Source organism: Jaculus jaculus, chromosome 4, assembly GCF_020740685.1.
Source record: "Jaculus jaculus isolate mJacJac1 chromosome 4, mJacJac1.mat.Y.cur, whole genome shotgun sequence".
NCBI lineage: Eukaryota > Metazoa > Chordata > Mammalia > Rodentia > Dipodidae > Jaculus > Jaculus jaculus.
In genome coordinates, this window is record NC_059105.1 from 66178979 (window position 1) to 66192854 (window position 13876).

The following is a 13876-nucleotide window of genomic DNA, read 5'->3' on the forward strand; positions in this document are numbered from 1 at the left end:
CCTTGTCCCAGCTGCGGATCCTCACCATCCAGGGGGCGTGTGACACAGCCGCACTCGTTAGCAACCTTAATGCTCACCGTATGTTATATACATGAAGGTCCTGAGCCATCACAGTTCAGGTGCTTGTCAGGCGCAATGGAGTAGTGTGTGTGTCTCTGTCCTTAGGGAAGGACACTGAAAGACAGGTATGGACAGAGGGAGGAGGAGAGACAGGATACTGTCCACTTAGGAACTTGAGCCCAAGGGATAGTTGCCTCAATTCCCTTCTCAGTTATGCAAAATGCTTTGGCTATCCTAGTTAATCAGATTTCTAATAAAATAGCAAATGATTCTGGGTTTAATTTTTGTTACATAAAATCCTCCAAAAATGCTTCAGTGTATTCTCCTCCCTCGCTGAGTGCAGTAATGGAATAGAGTTGGATGATTCTTTTATCCAGTAAGTATTTCTCATGCATTTACAATATGGAAGACACATTTTTGGGTACTGGAGAAATATCAGTGGACAAAGTAGTTACGATACCTGGTCTGTGGCCCCTACGGTCTAGTGGAGAAGGCAGACAATGAGCACCAAGTGAAGAAGACTGAATTGCAAGGTCCGCTGTCCCAGCAAAGCTATCAGTTAGAGTGCTTGGCCTGGACCGTAAGAAAGCGCCACACAGGTGAAAACTGGGGTAAGAAAATCTCCGGCAAAGGTGACAGCTCGTGCAAAGGATGGAAGAAAAAGAAAAACAGGCTTCTCTTGCCAACGTTGCCCCAGTAGAGAAGATGGAGTGTGAGATGTGGCCAGGCAGGTAGTTAGGGCAACACGCCTGCATTTTACTGTGTGACTCTATAGGATGTGTTTTCTTTTTCTTCTATTGATAAATGTGTGTGAACTTTTCTGCTTTATTTTGCTTTTTAATATGTCTCGTACTAACTACTCTCATGACTAATTTTTTATGAATTTGGATATTTCTGTTGATTTAAAAATATTTTCTGTGTTTATGTCTTACTTTTGCAACTGCATACATTTTCCTATAGGATAAGGACTACCTGGCAGATATTTGGTAGATATCTTTTTTAAAAACATTTTAAAAATATTTTATTTTCAATTTACTTATTTGAGAGAGGTACAGAAATAGGCGTGGGGAGGTGGGGAGAGAATGGGCATGCCAGGGCCTCCAGCCACTGCAAATGAACTCCAGATGTGTGTGCCCCTTGTGCATCTGGCTTACATGGGTTCTGGGAAATTGAACCAGGGTCCTTTGGCTTTGCAGGCAAGCGCCTTAGCCACTAAGCCATCTCTCCAGCCCTTGGTAGGTATCTTTATGATTCCTAGTAAAAACCTTTGTTTGGACACTTATACATGTATTCTGTTGCTTTAAAGCACAGCCCTTGAGAAATCTGCATTGAGTTCTAGGAAATAAAGAGTCGCTCAAAGCAGACCTGGACATCTCCTTTGGGGTTGGGAGGTCTTGGGATTGGGTAGATTTGCACAGTTAGCTTTTCACCAAAAGATTCTTTTTTTTTTCCCCACCCATAGCCTGAGGGTAACAAGTCCAGTGCTCCCTCTGTGAATTTGTAATGTTATTGGTGTCAGAAGTCATACTGCTAATTATGTAATGACATGCCTGTTGATGGAAAAACTAAAAAGATTCAAATAATTTCTCTTCCTCACTGAATTAGCTTCTGTTAAAAATTTCCAGAAGTTCAGAAGTCATTCTTATGCTTCTCATTCCAAACAAAATCTCTGCCTCAAGGTCATATTCTTAAATAAATATACCTAAATACGGGTATGTCTGAAATAGACCCAACCTCCCAGTACAGCAGCCGCTGTATCTATCAGCATACTCTCTGCAGCGTGGGGTGGTGGCAGCCGGCCAGGATGCTGTCCTCTAATCCACGGCTAGCCTACCCTCGAAGTGGTATAAATATTCATATACGCCATAGAAAGATAGAAAGGGCTTCATTCAAACACTCTTTGCATGCTCCTTTATGTTTTCCCCCAAAATGAAAGAATTTCTGCCTTAAAATTTCCTTTTGCATAAGGATCAGCGTGTGGAGTCTCTTTTGTCCTTACCAATAAATCCAGGAAGCGAGTATACAACAAATTCTCTGATCCTCATTTCATCCCTCAAGGGTGAAGATGTTCCAAATAAAATAACACGGTGTTGGCACGGTGGTTTGCTAAGACCATGCCACCAAGAAAAGGCATCCTGTGTTCCTGGCTGCCCTGGTGTAGTCTGCCACTGGCGGTGAGGACACAGTCCACCAGCTACACAGAGCTTGGCAGCGTGGATGGAAAGTCACACTGATCGGAACCTAGAAAAGATGTTTCCTTCCCAAAGACCCACGGGGGTGACAAGAGCTACTTAGCAGCACTGGAGGTGATAAGGGGAGCGGCAAGCTGGTTGATAGGGAGAAAATGCTGGAAAGCTAGCAGTGGTGCCAGACCGAACAAAGTCACACTTTGAAACCACCATCAGCTCTTTTTGAAATTCCATTTCATTTTCTAGTAACATGGTACTCATGGGAAGATGGCATTAGTGAAATCAGCTGTCTAGTCAAATGATTTATCAAATGAAATAAAATTAAAGTTACTGGAGCAGAGGACTGACAGTGTCTTTTCAATATGTTCTCTTCTTTCATGGCTACAGAATCCCTTAATTTTTTTCTGGTGGGGAGTGGTTTGAGGTAGGGTCTCACTCTAGCGCAGGCTGACCAGGAATTCACAATGTCATCTCAGGGTGGCCTCAAACTCACAGCAATCCTCCGGCCTCTGCCTCCTAAGTGCTGGGAGGCACACCGCCACACTCAGCTTTTCAGAATCCCTTAATTTTCAGTGGCACACCCGGATACCCAAAATAAGGATTTCCACTTTCTAGTCTTGCTCTCAAGTGATGAAATTTCTAGCCACTAGCATGTGCGGCAAGTGGTGAGCGCAGCTTCTCCCCCCCCCCTTAGGTCATAGGAAGCATGCCTTCATCTACTCCATTGGAGACGCGGGGCTGGGTTAGCATGGACCAGGTCAATGGACAGCCAGAATAAGCCAGGAACCTCAACTGCTCCCCACAGCAGAGCTACTACCATGCTCACTAAAACTTTTAAGTGATTAAAAAAAAAAAAAAAAAAAAAAAAACTTCTCTTGCTCAACCTATCAACAATTTAGGCTCTAGTATTGCAGCCAAAACGCTAGCTTAGCTTGTCATTTCCTGCTAATGCAACGTGGCTATTCCAAGGGCAGGGCACGGGGGAGGTCTTCTTGGCTCAGCGCCTGGCAGCGAGGAGCCCACCATGTTGAGCTGAGGTGCAGACATGGGGGGAGCGACTTTTCCTCTTGACTTTGCCTCTGCAGTTTATGGATGGAACTATGGTCTAGAAAAGCGGGTGAGGTGCCTCAGTCTCTGGAAGACGGGGGATCCAGCGTACACTGCTGCTCTCGCTTGTTCTTGGCCACTTCATGCTCTTTGGCATTCTAAAGTCTCTAGAGAACCCTAACTTCTACATTTTTAGTGCCTATGTATACGTTAACTAGCTTCTCTAGCCCTCAGTTTGACCTTCTGCTAAGATAATTCAGAAGGTACTTTATCCATTTGCTCCATCTTTCATTTTGGAAGGACAAGGCGACGTCCTTTTCTTTTGGAAAATGCTGAGAAATTGTTAAATGCTTCATTTGAGTAAGTGAGCCAAAATTTTTCTTTTTTTACTTTGATTAAAAAAAAAAACACAGGGCTGGAGAGATGGCTTAGTGGTTAAGCGCTTGCCTGTGAAGCCTAAGGACCCCATTTTGAGGCTCGATTCCCCAGGACCCACGTTAGCCAGATGCACAAGGGGGTGCATGCGTCTGGAGTTCGTTTGCAGTGGCTGGAGGCCCTGGTGCGCCCATTCTCTCTCTTTCTCTCTGTCTCCCTCTTTCTCTCTCTGTCTATTGCTCTCAAATAAATAAATAAAAATAAAAAATATTAAAAAAAACATTAAACTGACATAGTTTCAGAGATGTCAATATCGTATTTGGTGTGTGGGCTGGACAGGGAAACTGCTGAGAAACTACATGCCCATCGGAGCAATGTCTTTGCAGAGTGTATAACCTAGTGCTAGGGGAAAGCTGTGATTAAACCAGGCTGGGCTTTGTCATGGGTTTGTATGAATGGGGCTGATCCCTATGGGATGATAGCAGGGTGTTTCAAATTCTTCTGGAGTCATACATACTAGCTTGATTTCAAGAAACAATTATAATTGTGGGTTTCTGATAAGAATTCTACAGAACACTCTGGTTTACAGAAAGGCCCACATACCATGGACCTCTTACCAGCCCAGAAATCAACGGAACAAGCACGATCCTCACTTGTTCTGTTGGGGATCTGGACTCACCCAGACACTGAGGGATGTGATATATTATTGACCCCAGGCATCTCCTGAACTCCAGGTCAGGACCACGTTCACACTGCAAAATGTAACCTTGGGCAAATATTCAGTCACTGGGAGACAAAATGGTAATGCCCTCCATCCATCCAGATCCTATGCAGCCCAAGGAGTCAGAGACAGTGGGCATTCCGTTGCCATGGACTGGGTAGCTCTGGCATGACCTGTTCTACTGCTTTGTAGCAGCTAAGGAAATAAACTGCGAAGTGCCTCTGCCAGACTTCCCTCATCCCTTACTTTTGAAAAAGTTATTTTTTATTTGTTTGTCTATTTGAAATTTATTTATTTATTTGAGAGAAAGAAAGAGGCAGAGAGAAAGAGAGAGAGAGAGAGAGAGGGAGAGAGAATGGGCATGCCAGGGCCTCTAGCCACTCACTGCAAATGAGTTCCAGAGGCATGTGCCACCTTGTACATCTGGCTTATATGGGTACTGGGAACTTGAACCTGGGCCCACAGACCTCACAGGCAAGCACCTGCTCAGCCATCTCTCCAGCCCCATTTGCTTTTTGTTTGTTTGTTTGTTTGTATCGTGGGGCTGGGGGGAGAGGAGTGTGGCTGGAAAACTCTGAACATGTCAGTGCCAGTTCCAAGTTTGTGGCTGACATTTTTTGCTGTTATTGTTGTTTTGGCAATTCCCCAGTTCCTCTCTGAACTTGGGTGAACTTTCTGGGGACAAGCAAAACACATTTAGATTGCTACTCCACAGTAAAGATCTGCTATGGAGTTGCCTTTTACCTACACACTCAAGTCGGCCTTGACAGATAAACATTTCAAAGGTATCCAGGGGCAATCTAGCTGCACAGACGTTACCAACAAAACAACAACACCGAAGTCACTCTGGAACATTCGTGCATTTTAGCAACAGGCAGCCAAGGACAGAAACATGCAGCATAAAAGCTAGCAGCTGCTGTGAACCAGCCACACAAATAACATTCAACTTTACAAAGGAGAACTGACAGACTCACATAGGGAGCCAATCTGAACCAAATGTTTCTAAACTCCTTCCTGTGTAACCACCTTTTTAAACACGGCAGCATATATGGAAATTATTTCCCTTATTAGTACAAATGCAAATTTTATTTAAAAAAAAACACTGTGGTTAAGATTATAATACAGCACGTACCATTTTTTCAAAGTTTACTAGATTGTCAATGAATGTCTTGTTCCCTTCATGAGTAAATGTCATATCTGTAAAGAAATAAAAGCCACATTCTAATCACTAACCGAAATATGTCATACTAAGAGAGCACAATAGCACCATTAGAGTATGCAGGTGGATTTGCATAACACTGCAGTTGAAAAAAAGAAAGCTGATAATAGTTCCTTTTATGTTAGGTGTTTAACTTCAGAAATCACTTTACCTGAGGTTAGTAAAACCTCTAAAGTAAACCTGCTTCACTAAGAAGGCTTTAACATCATGGGTTCCTATTCTTCCAACCACCTTCTAACCCCCTTAGTAGAGGGCAGAGCAGGTGCCGGAGAAGATGGAAAGATGGTAAGATGCTCTTCCCAAACAGATCAGTCTAATCACGGTGTTGTTCATCTTTGTTCCCTACATGCTCACCACCTGCTTGGCCTGGGCAATAGTGAAGATTACCTTTAATGAGCAAAGGCATGAAAGGGATGAGAGGGGGCTCCAGCTTAGCTGCTGTCAGCCTGTAGGCCCTGTGGTTTCTGGAAGGATCCTTAGAGAGACAAAGAGATGCTGGTCAGTGAAGAAGGAAGGGCACACATATCAAACACCCTCTTCTTGCCTCCTAACACATCCAGCTGTATCACCCCATGAGCAGGTATTTTTAAAAATACTTTTGTTTTTATTTATTTATTTGAGAGAGAGAGCAAAAGAGGCAGATAGAGAGAGACAGAATGGGTGCATCAGGGCCTCCAGCCACTGCAAATGAACGCCAGACACATGTGCCACCTTGTGCATCTGGCTTATATGGGTACTGTGAAGTTGAACCTAGGTCCTTTGGTGTTGTAGACAAACATTTAAACTATTAAGCCATCTCCCTAGTCCAACAATCAGGTATTTCCGAATAAAATGTAATTACAAAAGAAAAAGGTAGACTTAAATTGGTTTGTCTTTAAACAAATGTTCACATGGTAAGACAGTATTTTGAAGTTGGTTCCCATTCTGGTTTAAAGGGGAGAATGATTTGCTTGTAGCGATCAAGAGGAGACATCCCTTTAGAAAGGAAATATAAGGGCTGGGGAGGTGGCTTAGTGGTTAAGGTGCTTGTTTGTGAAGTGAAAAGACCCAGATTCGACTCTCCAGAACCCATGTAAGCCAGATGCACATGGTGTATGTGTCTGGAGTTCGTTTGCAGTGGCTAGAGGCCCTGGCCCACCCATTCTTTCTCTCTCTGTCTCTCTTATAAATAAATAAGTAAAAATAAAGCATTTTTAAAAGAAAGGAAATATGAGCCTTCTAGAATGAACCTTTATAGTAAGTGCTTCTACTTCCCTTGAAGTCCTGCCTCCTTCTGAGAGGCCAGCTCTCCTCTTCACCCTCAGTTCCGCACAGCTGGCCCTGACTGGCCCTCCAAACCACCCCTGGCTTCCCAGCAAGTCCCACTCACTCTTCTTTTCTGACTGTTAATACCTCCCAGCCAATGGGGAAAAATAATTTTGGCAAGGCAAGAACAATGCAGCTTCCAGCTCATAGCCAACCTGTGCTGGATAGAAAGGACCTTATTACGCTGCTTTTCTTAGTTACACAAATTGACCTTATGTGGGACATAAGTCCTCTTTAAGTTAGTTCCCGAGGGTGCCATTCATTAGTCAGACATGCTTGTTTTAGCAGCACTAAAAGGGATCATAAACTTCTTAAAGTCATACAAGGACGGATAAAATTTCCGAAACGAGAACTTCAATTCAGCTAATCAGAGATTGGATTAATGCAGACGGTGAACGGAATAAAGAAGCCACTGTCACTTACCATTAAACTTTCAAACTCTGCATAGAACTTCTTGAACTTGCTTGGCAGTTTCTGTTAATGAAATGAAAATGCCACATGCATATGTCAGATTCAATATCTAGATATGTAGCATGCATTACCATTTCTAGGGGAAAGGCATTTCTTTTGGCTCTTAATCAAACATCTCTGAGACAGGGCGAACTGTAATGTGTCCCGCCACTTGAGAATAATCTCTGGACTGTAGAGAACTTGCCTTTGAAAAGTCTTAACGTAGTTGAACCAAAAGTAACTGGGAATGCTTTGGCCTTACAGCTTCTATGACATAGTCTGCACTGGGTGATTCACGACCAGGACTGGCATTCCTGAGGTGTAGACCCTCCACACTACTGTCCATAGTAAGTCCTTCATTTCCATAGTCACACCAGAGAGTATTAAGAGTAAAAGAATTTGGCCTGCAGAGATGGCTTGGTGGTTAAGGCGTTGGCCTGTGAAGCCTAAGGACCCTGGTTTGGTTCTCCAGGACCCACATAAGCCAGATGCTTCTGGAGTTTGTTCGTAGTGACTGGAGGCCCTGGTGCACCCATTTTTTCTCTCTCTCTCTCATACACACACACTCTCTACTCTTTCTTTCTCAAATAAATAAATAATAAATAATATATATATATTTTTGGTCTTCTGAGGTAGAGTTTCACTCTAGCCCAGGCTGACCTGGAATTCACTATGTGGTCTCAAGCTGGCCTCAAACTCACAGTGATCCTCCTACTTCTGCCTCCCGAGTGCTGGGATTAAAGGTGTGCTCCACCACGCCCAGTCAATAAATATATTTTTTAAAAAAGAATTTAAGAAATGATTTCAGCCTTCCTCCAAGCCTCCTCCTTTACAAAGAAAGCTACATGAGAACAGAGCTTTGTTATTAGTATTAATAATGTCTTCTGTGTGTATATGATGTGTGAGCGCAGGCGTGCGTGTGTCACGACCTGCGTGTGGGGGGCAGAGGACAGCCCTGAGAGGGTCAGGCCTTACTTTCGACTTTGTTGGAGTCAGGGTCTCTTGTTGGGTGCCACTGTGACCCTCCTGCCTCTGCCTTCCGAGGTCTGGGGTTACAGATGCCCACTACTGCGCCTGGCCCGGTGTGGGTTCTGGGCACTCAGGCCATCGTGCTTGCACACCAGGTGCTTTTACCCTCTGAGACATCTCCCCAGCCACAACAGGATTTTTTTTTTTAAAGAAAGAAATTCATTTTGTCTTATTGCTATTTCCTCAGTGCCTGCGAGTGTGCTGGGAACACAGCCCGCTCATTTGCATAGTTGAAACCTGAGTTTTGCAGGCGGAAGGAGTTGATGGTCACGGCCTAAATGAACTGGCCCGCGTCCTGCAGCTTATTATGAGGGGGCCCCTCCATGATTCACGCCCCCTGCCTCCTGTCCCGCCGCATCCTCATGTGCTTGAGCCGCTTCTCCTCCCTCTCTCTCTCCCCTCCCTGCCTGGCTATGATGGAGAATGTGATAGTCCCACCATGCGCTCATCTCCCGTGTTTATAGGTTGGCACGCCACCCCGCAGCACACTACACCTCCAGGGCCATGCCAGGTCAACAAGGTCTCTTCTTGCAATCGCTGCTTCCCACTTTGCTGAGCTTTGAAGGAGATTTGAACTCTCTTCCCACCAACCCATAAGGAGTGCAGGGAGATGTTTCCCATCCTGAGTCCGAGGAAGCCGTGGCAGCCCTGAGTGTCAGACTCTCAAATCAGGCCAGCTCTGCCCGGGGACATCTACCTTCCATACCTGCCTACCTGTCTGCTCTCTGGCACCTGAATCAGTGTGCCATCTTCTCACTTAAATACTGTAAGACTCTTGTTCCCAGGACCGCTCCCTACGTATATACCTCTGCAATTCACTTCCTAGTACTGATTTTCAAGGTTTTCAAGAAAGCCTCCTACTATCTTCCTTGGGAGACTGTTCAAGGCTAAAAGCAGTGATGAGCATCAAGAGGCACAAGGATTCTATATGCAGTATTACAGTCACCACGCTGGTGGTAACTTTCCATGAACACAGACCATTCTTTTATTTATTTATTTATTTATTTATTTATTTATTTATTTATTTGAGAGCGACAGACACAGAGAGAAAGACAGATAGAGGGAGAGAGAGAGAATGGACGCGCCAGGGCTTCCAGCCTCTGCAAACGAACTCCAGACGCGTGCGCCCCCTTGTGCATCTGGCTAACATGGGACCTGGGGAACCGAGCCTCGAACTGGGGTCCTTAGGCTTCACAGGCAAGTGCTTAACCGCTAAGCCATCTCTCCAGCCCAAACACAGACCATTCTTAACATTATACCTTTTGGAGGGTTAGATTTAAATGCTCATGTATGTGCTCCATTTTGGTAACACCTCTGTCACCCTACTTCTTATAACTTAGCTGGCCTTTTGGTCCAAGGCCAACAGCGAATGCGACAAGAAATGTTTGGTGGTCATCAATGCTAATATCTATCTGCACTCTGTACTTCAAAAGCAATGTCTCAATAGGGGCCCTTGGCAAATGGAGGGGATGTTCATTAATGTCTACAGGCTTTTTTTTTTTAAACAGGCCTCCAGTGAGGTAATAAGAAATGCTACTGAAAAGTAGTGGGCAAGGCCCGAGAAGCAGCTCTGTGTCTTAGAACACATGGACAGCCTTCCACAGTACCTGTCCTGTCAAAATGTCAGACACAGGGCCGACCCAGAGACTGCTCCAGCCGTGGCTCTCCCTTGCTCTGTCTCAGATAGGGGTTTCTCCTCTGCTTCGAACACTTCCCTTTATTACATGGTTTAGCTTTGGTCCCTATTTTGTTCACTGACTGCTTCATGGGTGTTCTACAGTCTCTGAAGGTCACATATCATTCCTCATACCACTCACGGGGCCACCTGGGGACCCCCTGGAATTGTGTGGGAAACCCTTAGAGATGTCTCAGGAAACACAGAGGCACAACCTGAATCAAAGAGCTTAGGAGTAAAAGTTCTTCTCAGAATTATGTAATTACATTTCACCTAAAAAAAAAAAATATGAGGGCTGGAGAGATGGCTTAGCGGTTAAGCGCTCACCTGTGAAGCCTAAGGACCCCAGTTCGAGGCTCGGTTCCCCAGGTCCCACGTTAGCCAGATGCACAAGGGGGCGCACGTGTCTGGAGTTCGTTTGCAGAGGCTGGAAGCCCTGGCGCGCCCATTCTCTCTCTCTCCCTCTATCTGTCTTTCTCTCTGTGTCTGTCGCTCTCAAATAAATAAATAAAAAATGAACAAAAAAAATGAGGATTTGTAAATGACAAAAGGCTAATCTCTTCAGCAACACACAGTGACAGAAATCGAAGTTCTGAAGTCATTGTACTCCTGACCTCAGACTGGCCAGTTAGCCGTGTCCTGAACCTGGTTGTACCTTCCCCTGAAGCCTCTCAGTGGTTTTGCCTCCAGAGTCACAGAAGGGGCTCAGCTAGTGCTCCCTTAAACTATGGTCTCACTGCCTGGCTCCTGTTGCATGCTACATTATCTGACTTCTCCGGATCACCAGTAAGCTTTTGCCTTTAAAAAAAAAAAAAAAAATCCCAAGCTCCCAAGCAATTAATTCATTTGGACTCTGTGGGAGGATTAGAAGCTGGAAGCAGGTTCGGGACCCCTAGGTCCCCAGAGCCTTGAGCTGGAAGGCAGGACAAGAACACTGCATAATGGCCTCATTGCGGAGGTTTACTGGCTGCATGAACTCTGAGCTTTTGCTGGCTGGAAGGCGACGCAGCTGCGTGGCACGCAGGCCTCACCAGTTCCCTCATTCCTATATTCAGGGGATGAGCCGCTGTGTGCTGCATCTGCCTGGAATTTTAAGAGAAACCCAAGACAGAAGGACTTGCAAGGACCTGCCCTAGAAACAATGGAAACATTTAGGAAAGAGACAGAAAGAAAATAGTTTCAAGAGGAAAATGGGTAGGAAAACCATTTCAAGGGAAACAGCTGCCTGTAAGCTCCATCACCAATTGAGTCTATTATATACTCCTTGCTCTCTTTCTCGGTGCCCCACTTACACATGCTTTTTTTATTTTTAGCAAGAGTCTATTTTTATGTGTATGTTCTATCAGAGATTAGCATTCCTTCAACTATATGCCATGTGTAAGAGGTCAAGCACATTCGGGGAACTAAGCTCATGACAAATGAAGATGTTTTCTAGCTGGAACAAGCAACTCTCAATGAACCACTCATCCTGTTTGCTACAGAAACTCACAACGCACCTGCATAACTTTTGCTGCAGAGAGAATACCAGCCAACTGTTGCTCCGCTAGAGCAAGGAGTGTGCCAGGTTGTTAAGAGACACTTAGTACTGGGCTGTTCCAACAGCTGGCCTCTGAGCTGCTTCTCCAAGGGGCAAAATTGACTACTTGGATAAAAATGGATCTTGTGTCCCCTCTCAAGCATAGGTAAGGCTGGGTGCAAAAGCAGACATTTCTGAGACCATCAAATCCATGAGGCAAGGCAGTATTGTTTGCATTACACATTGGATCTGGACTTAACGATTATTTACGTTATAGAGATGGCAAAGCTGAGGTTGCCCTGATGCCCTTCCTCACACAAACAATAGCATTTTAAACTCTCTAAAGCAACTGAAAAAAGGAGAAAGGCCATCTCCCTCCAAGGGTCCCTATCTTTCCCACTGTCACACCAGTGTAAATGCTATGTATATTTAAAAAAAAAAAAAAAAAAGCTCACTGGCGAGCCTGTGTTTTTTTTTTTTTTTAATTTTTTTGAGGTAGGGTCTCACTCTGGTCCAGGCTGACTTGGAATTCACTTTGTATTTTCAGGATGGCCTCGAACTCGTGACGATCCACCTACCTCTGCTTCCCAAGTGCTAGGATTAAAGGCATGCGCCACCACTTGTGTTTTTTTTTTTAATTTAATTTAATTTTATTTTTTTATTATTTATTTGAAAGCGACAGAGAGAGAGAAAGAGGCAGATAGAGAGACAGAATGGGCACGCCAGCGCCTCCGGCCACTGCAAACGAACTCCAGACGCGTGCGTCCCCTTGCGCATCTGGCTAACGTGGGACCTGGGGAACCGAGCCTCGAACCGGGGTCCTTAGGCTTCACAGGCAAGCACTTAACCGCTAAGCCATCTCTCCAGCCCACCACTTGTGTTTTTATTCTTAAGGCAAAAGTCACAGCTGGATCTCAGTGGCAGCTTACCTCCCACGTTAGTGCCAAGCGGCTCACAGCAACATTACTTAGTCCCATGACGATGGCAAGAAAGGAATTCAGATTTTTGTACTCCTTACAGCTGAAACAAACAGGCACATGTTTAAGTAAAATGCCACTTTTGAGTGAGAAAAAAAAAATAGAATTCTATTTTCTGATAGTCATTAATATTCATCAGGACTCCTTTCTATGAGCTGGCAATGATAGATTTATGCACTGTGTAAGTTCTGCTTGGGTAACCATATTCTGCTGTCTGACTTCTCACTGTCATTTTAGAAAGGTGATGGTTTTGGTCATTGAGGTTTGGGTTTTGAAAAGTAATTTAAGGACACCTCCCCTAACAGCTGTAATTATGATCCCAGATTTGTTAAAAGCTCTGGTGAAGGAGGAGAGGAAATGGGAAATGCCTGTGGAGCCTCTGAGACCCGCAGGTAGGCATCCTGACCTGGTTGGGGAGAGGGGACTAAGGATGTCAAAATCAAAGGCCATGCCAGATCTTACCTCTTTTAATGCTTCTAATTCTGTTTTGTTTTGTTTTGTTTTTTTTTTAAATAGGGGCTGGAGAAATAGCTCAGTGGTTAAAGGTGTTTGCTTGCAAAGCCTAAGAGTCCGGGTTCAAGGCCCCACAACCCACATAAAGCCAGATGCAAAAGTGGTACATGTATCTTGAGTTCATTTGCAAGGGCAGGTATGTCCATACTCACTCTCTGTCTGTCTGTCTCTCAAATAAATAAAAAAATATTTTTTAAAAAATCAACTGACAGGACTGGCTGGGCATGGTGGCACACGCCTTTAATCCCAGCACTCGGGAGGCAGAGGCAAGAGAATCGCCATGAGTTTGAGGCCAGTCAGAGACTACATAGTGAATTCCAGGTCAGCCTGGGCTAGAGTGAGACCCTACCTTGGAAAAAAAAAAATCAACTGACAAGGCATAATCCCCACGATCTGGAAACTTAATCTCCAGGAGTTTGCAGTTGGGAAATAATCTAAACTATTGATGACAAAAGAATTATTTTCTGTATGGTTTATTGTCATTAAGTCGGTCATTTTGAATCTGTACTTCTGCGACCATTAACACTTGTAAAAGTGTATTTGGGAACAAAACATGTGAACTGAGCCTGGAAGATTTTATTAGAATGGCAATGCTTCACCCAGACACTCGTTTAATCTTGACAGAGAATAAATGCAGAACTGTAGACTTGCCTATTATCATCTAAGCTTATCACCCAAGGCAAGTCAGGGGAACACTGTGTGCTTCAGTTTCCTCTCGTATAAACAAGGCATCCGAACAGCCATCTCTGTACACCCTGCAACTTTGCTAAGCCCCAGCTTAAAGAGAATCTGTTGCCATG

The 13876-nt window shown here is 44.5% G+C and overlaps 1 protein-coding gene across 6 annotated transcripts in view; it reads right to left on the reverse strand.

Moving 5' to 3' along the window:
- Rapgef4 (Rap guanine nucleotide exchange factor 4) overlaps positions 1-13876 on the reverse strand; it is a 336159-nt gene that overhangs the window by 10902 nt on the left and 311381 nt on the right. For all 6 annotated transcript variants that reach the window (XM_045147499.1, XM_045147498.1, XM_004660336.2 and 3 more), the window contains 4 exons: positions 12516-12606; positions 7340-7390; positions 5999-6086; positions 5525-5589 (listed from right to left, as the gene is read on the reverse strand). In XM_045147499.1, coding sequence (XP_045003434.1) covers positions 5525-5589; positions 5999-6086; positions 7340-7390; positions 12516-12606 — 295 coding nt within the window. The remainder of the gene's footprint in view (positions 1-5524; positions 5590-5998; positions 6087-7339; positions 7391-12515; positions 12607-13876) is intronic.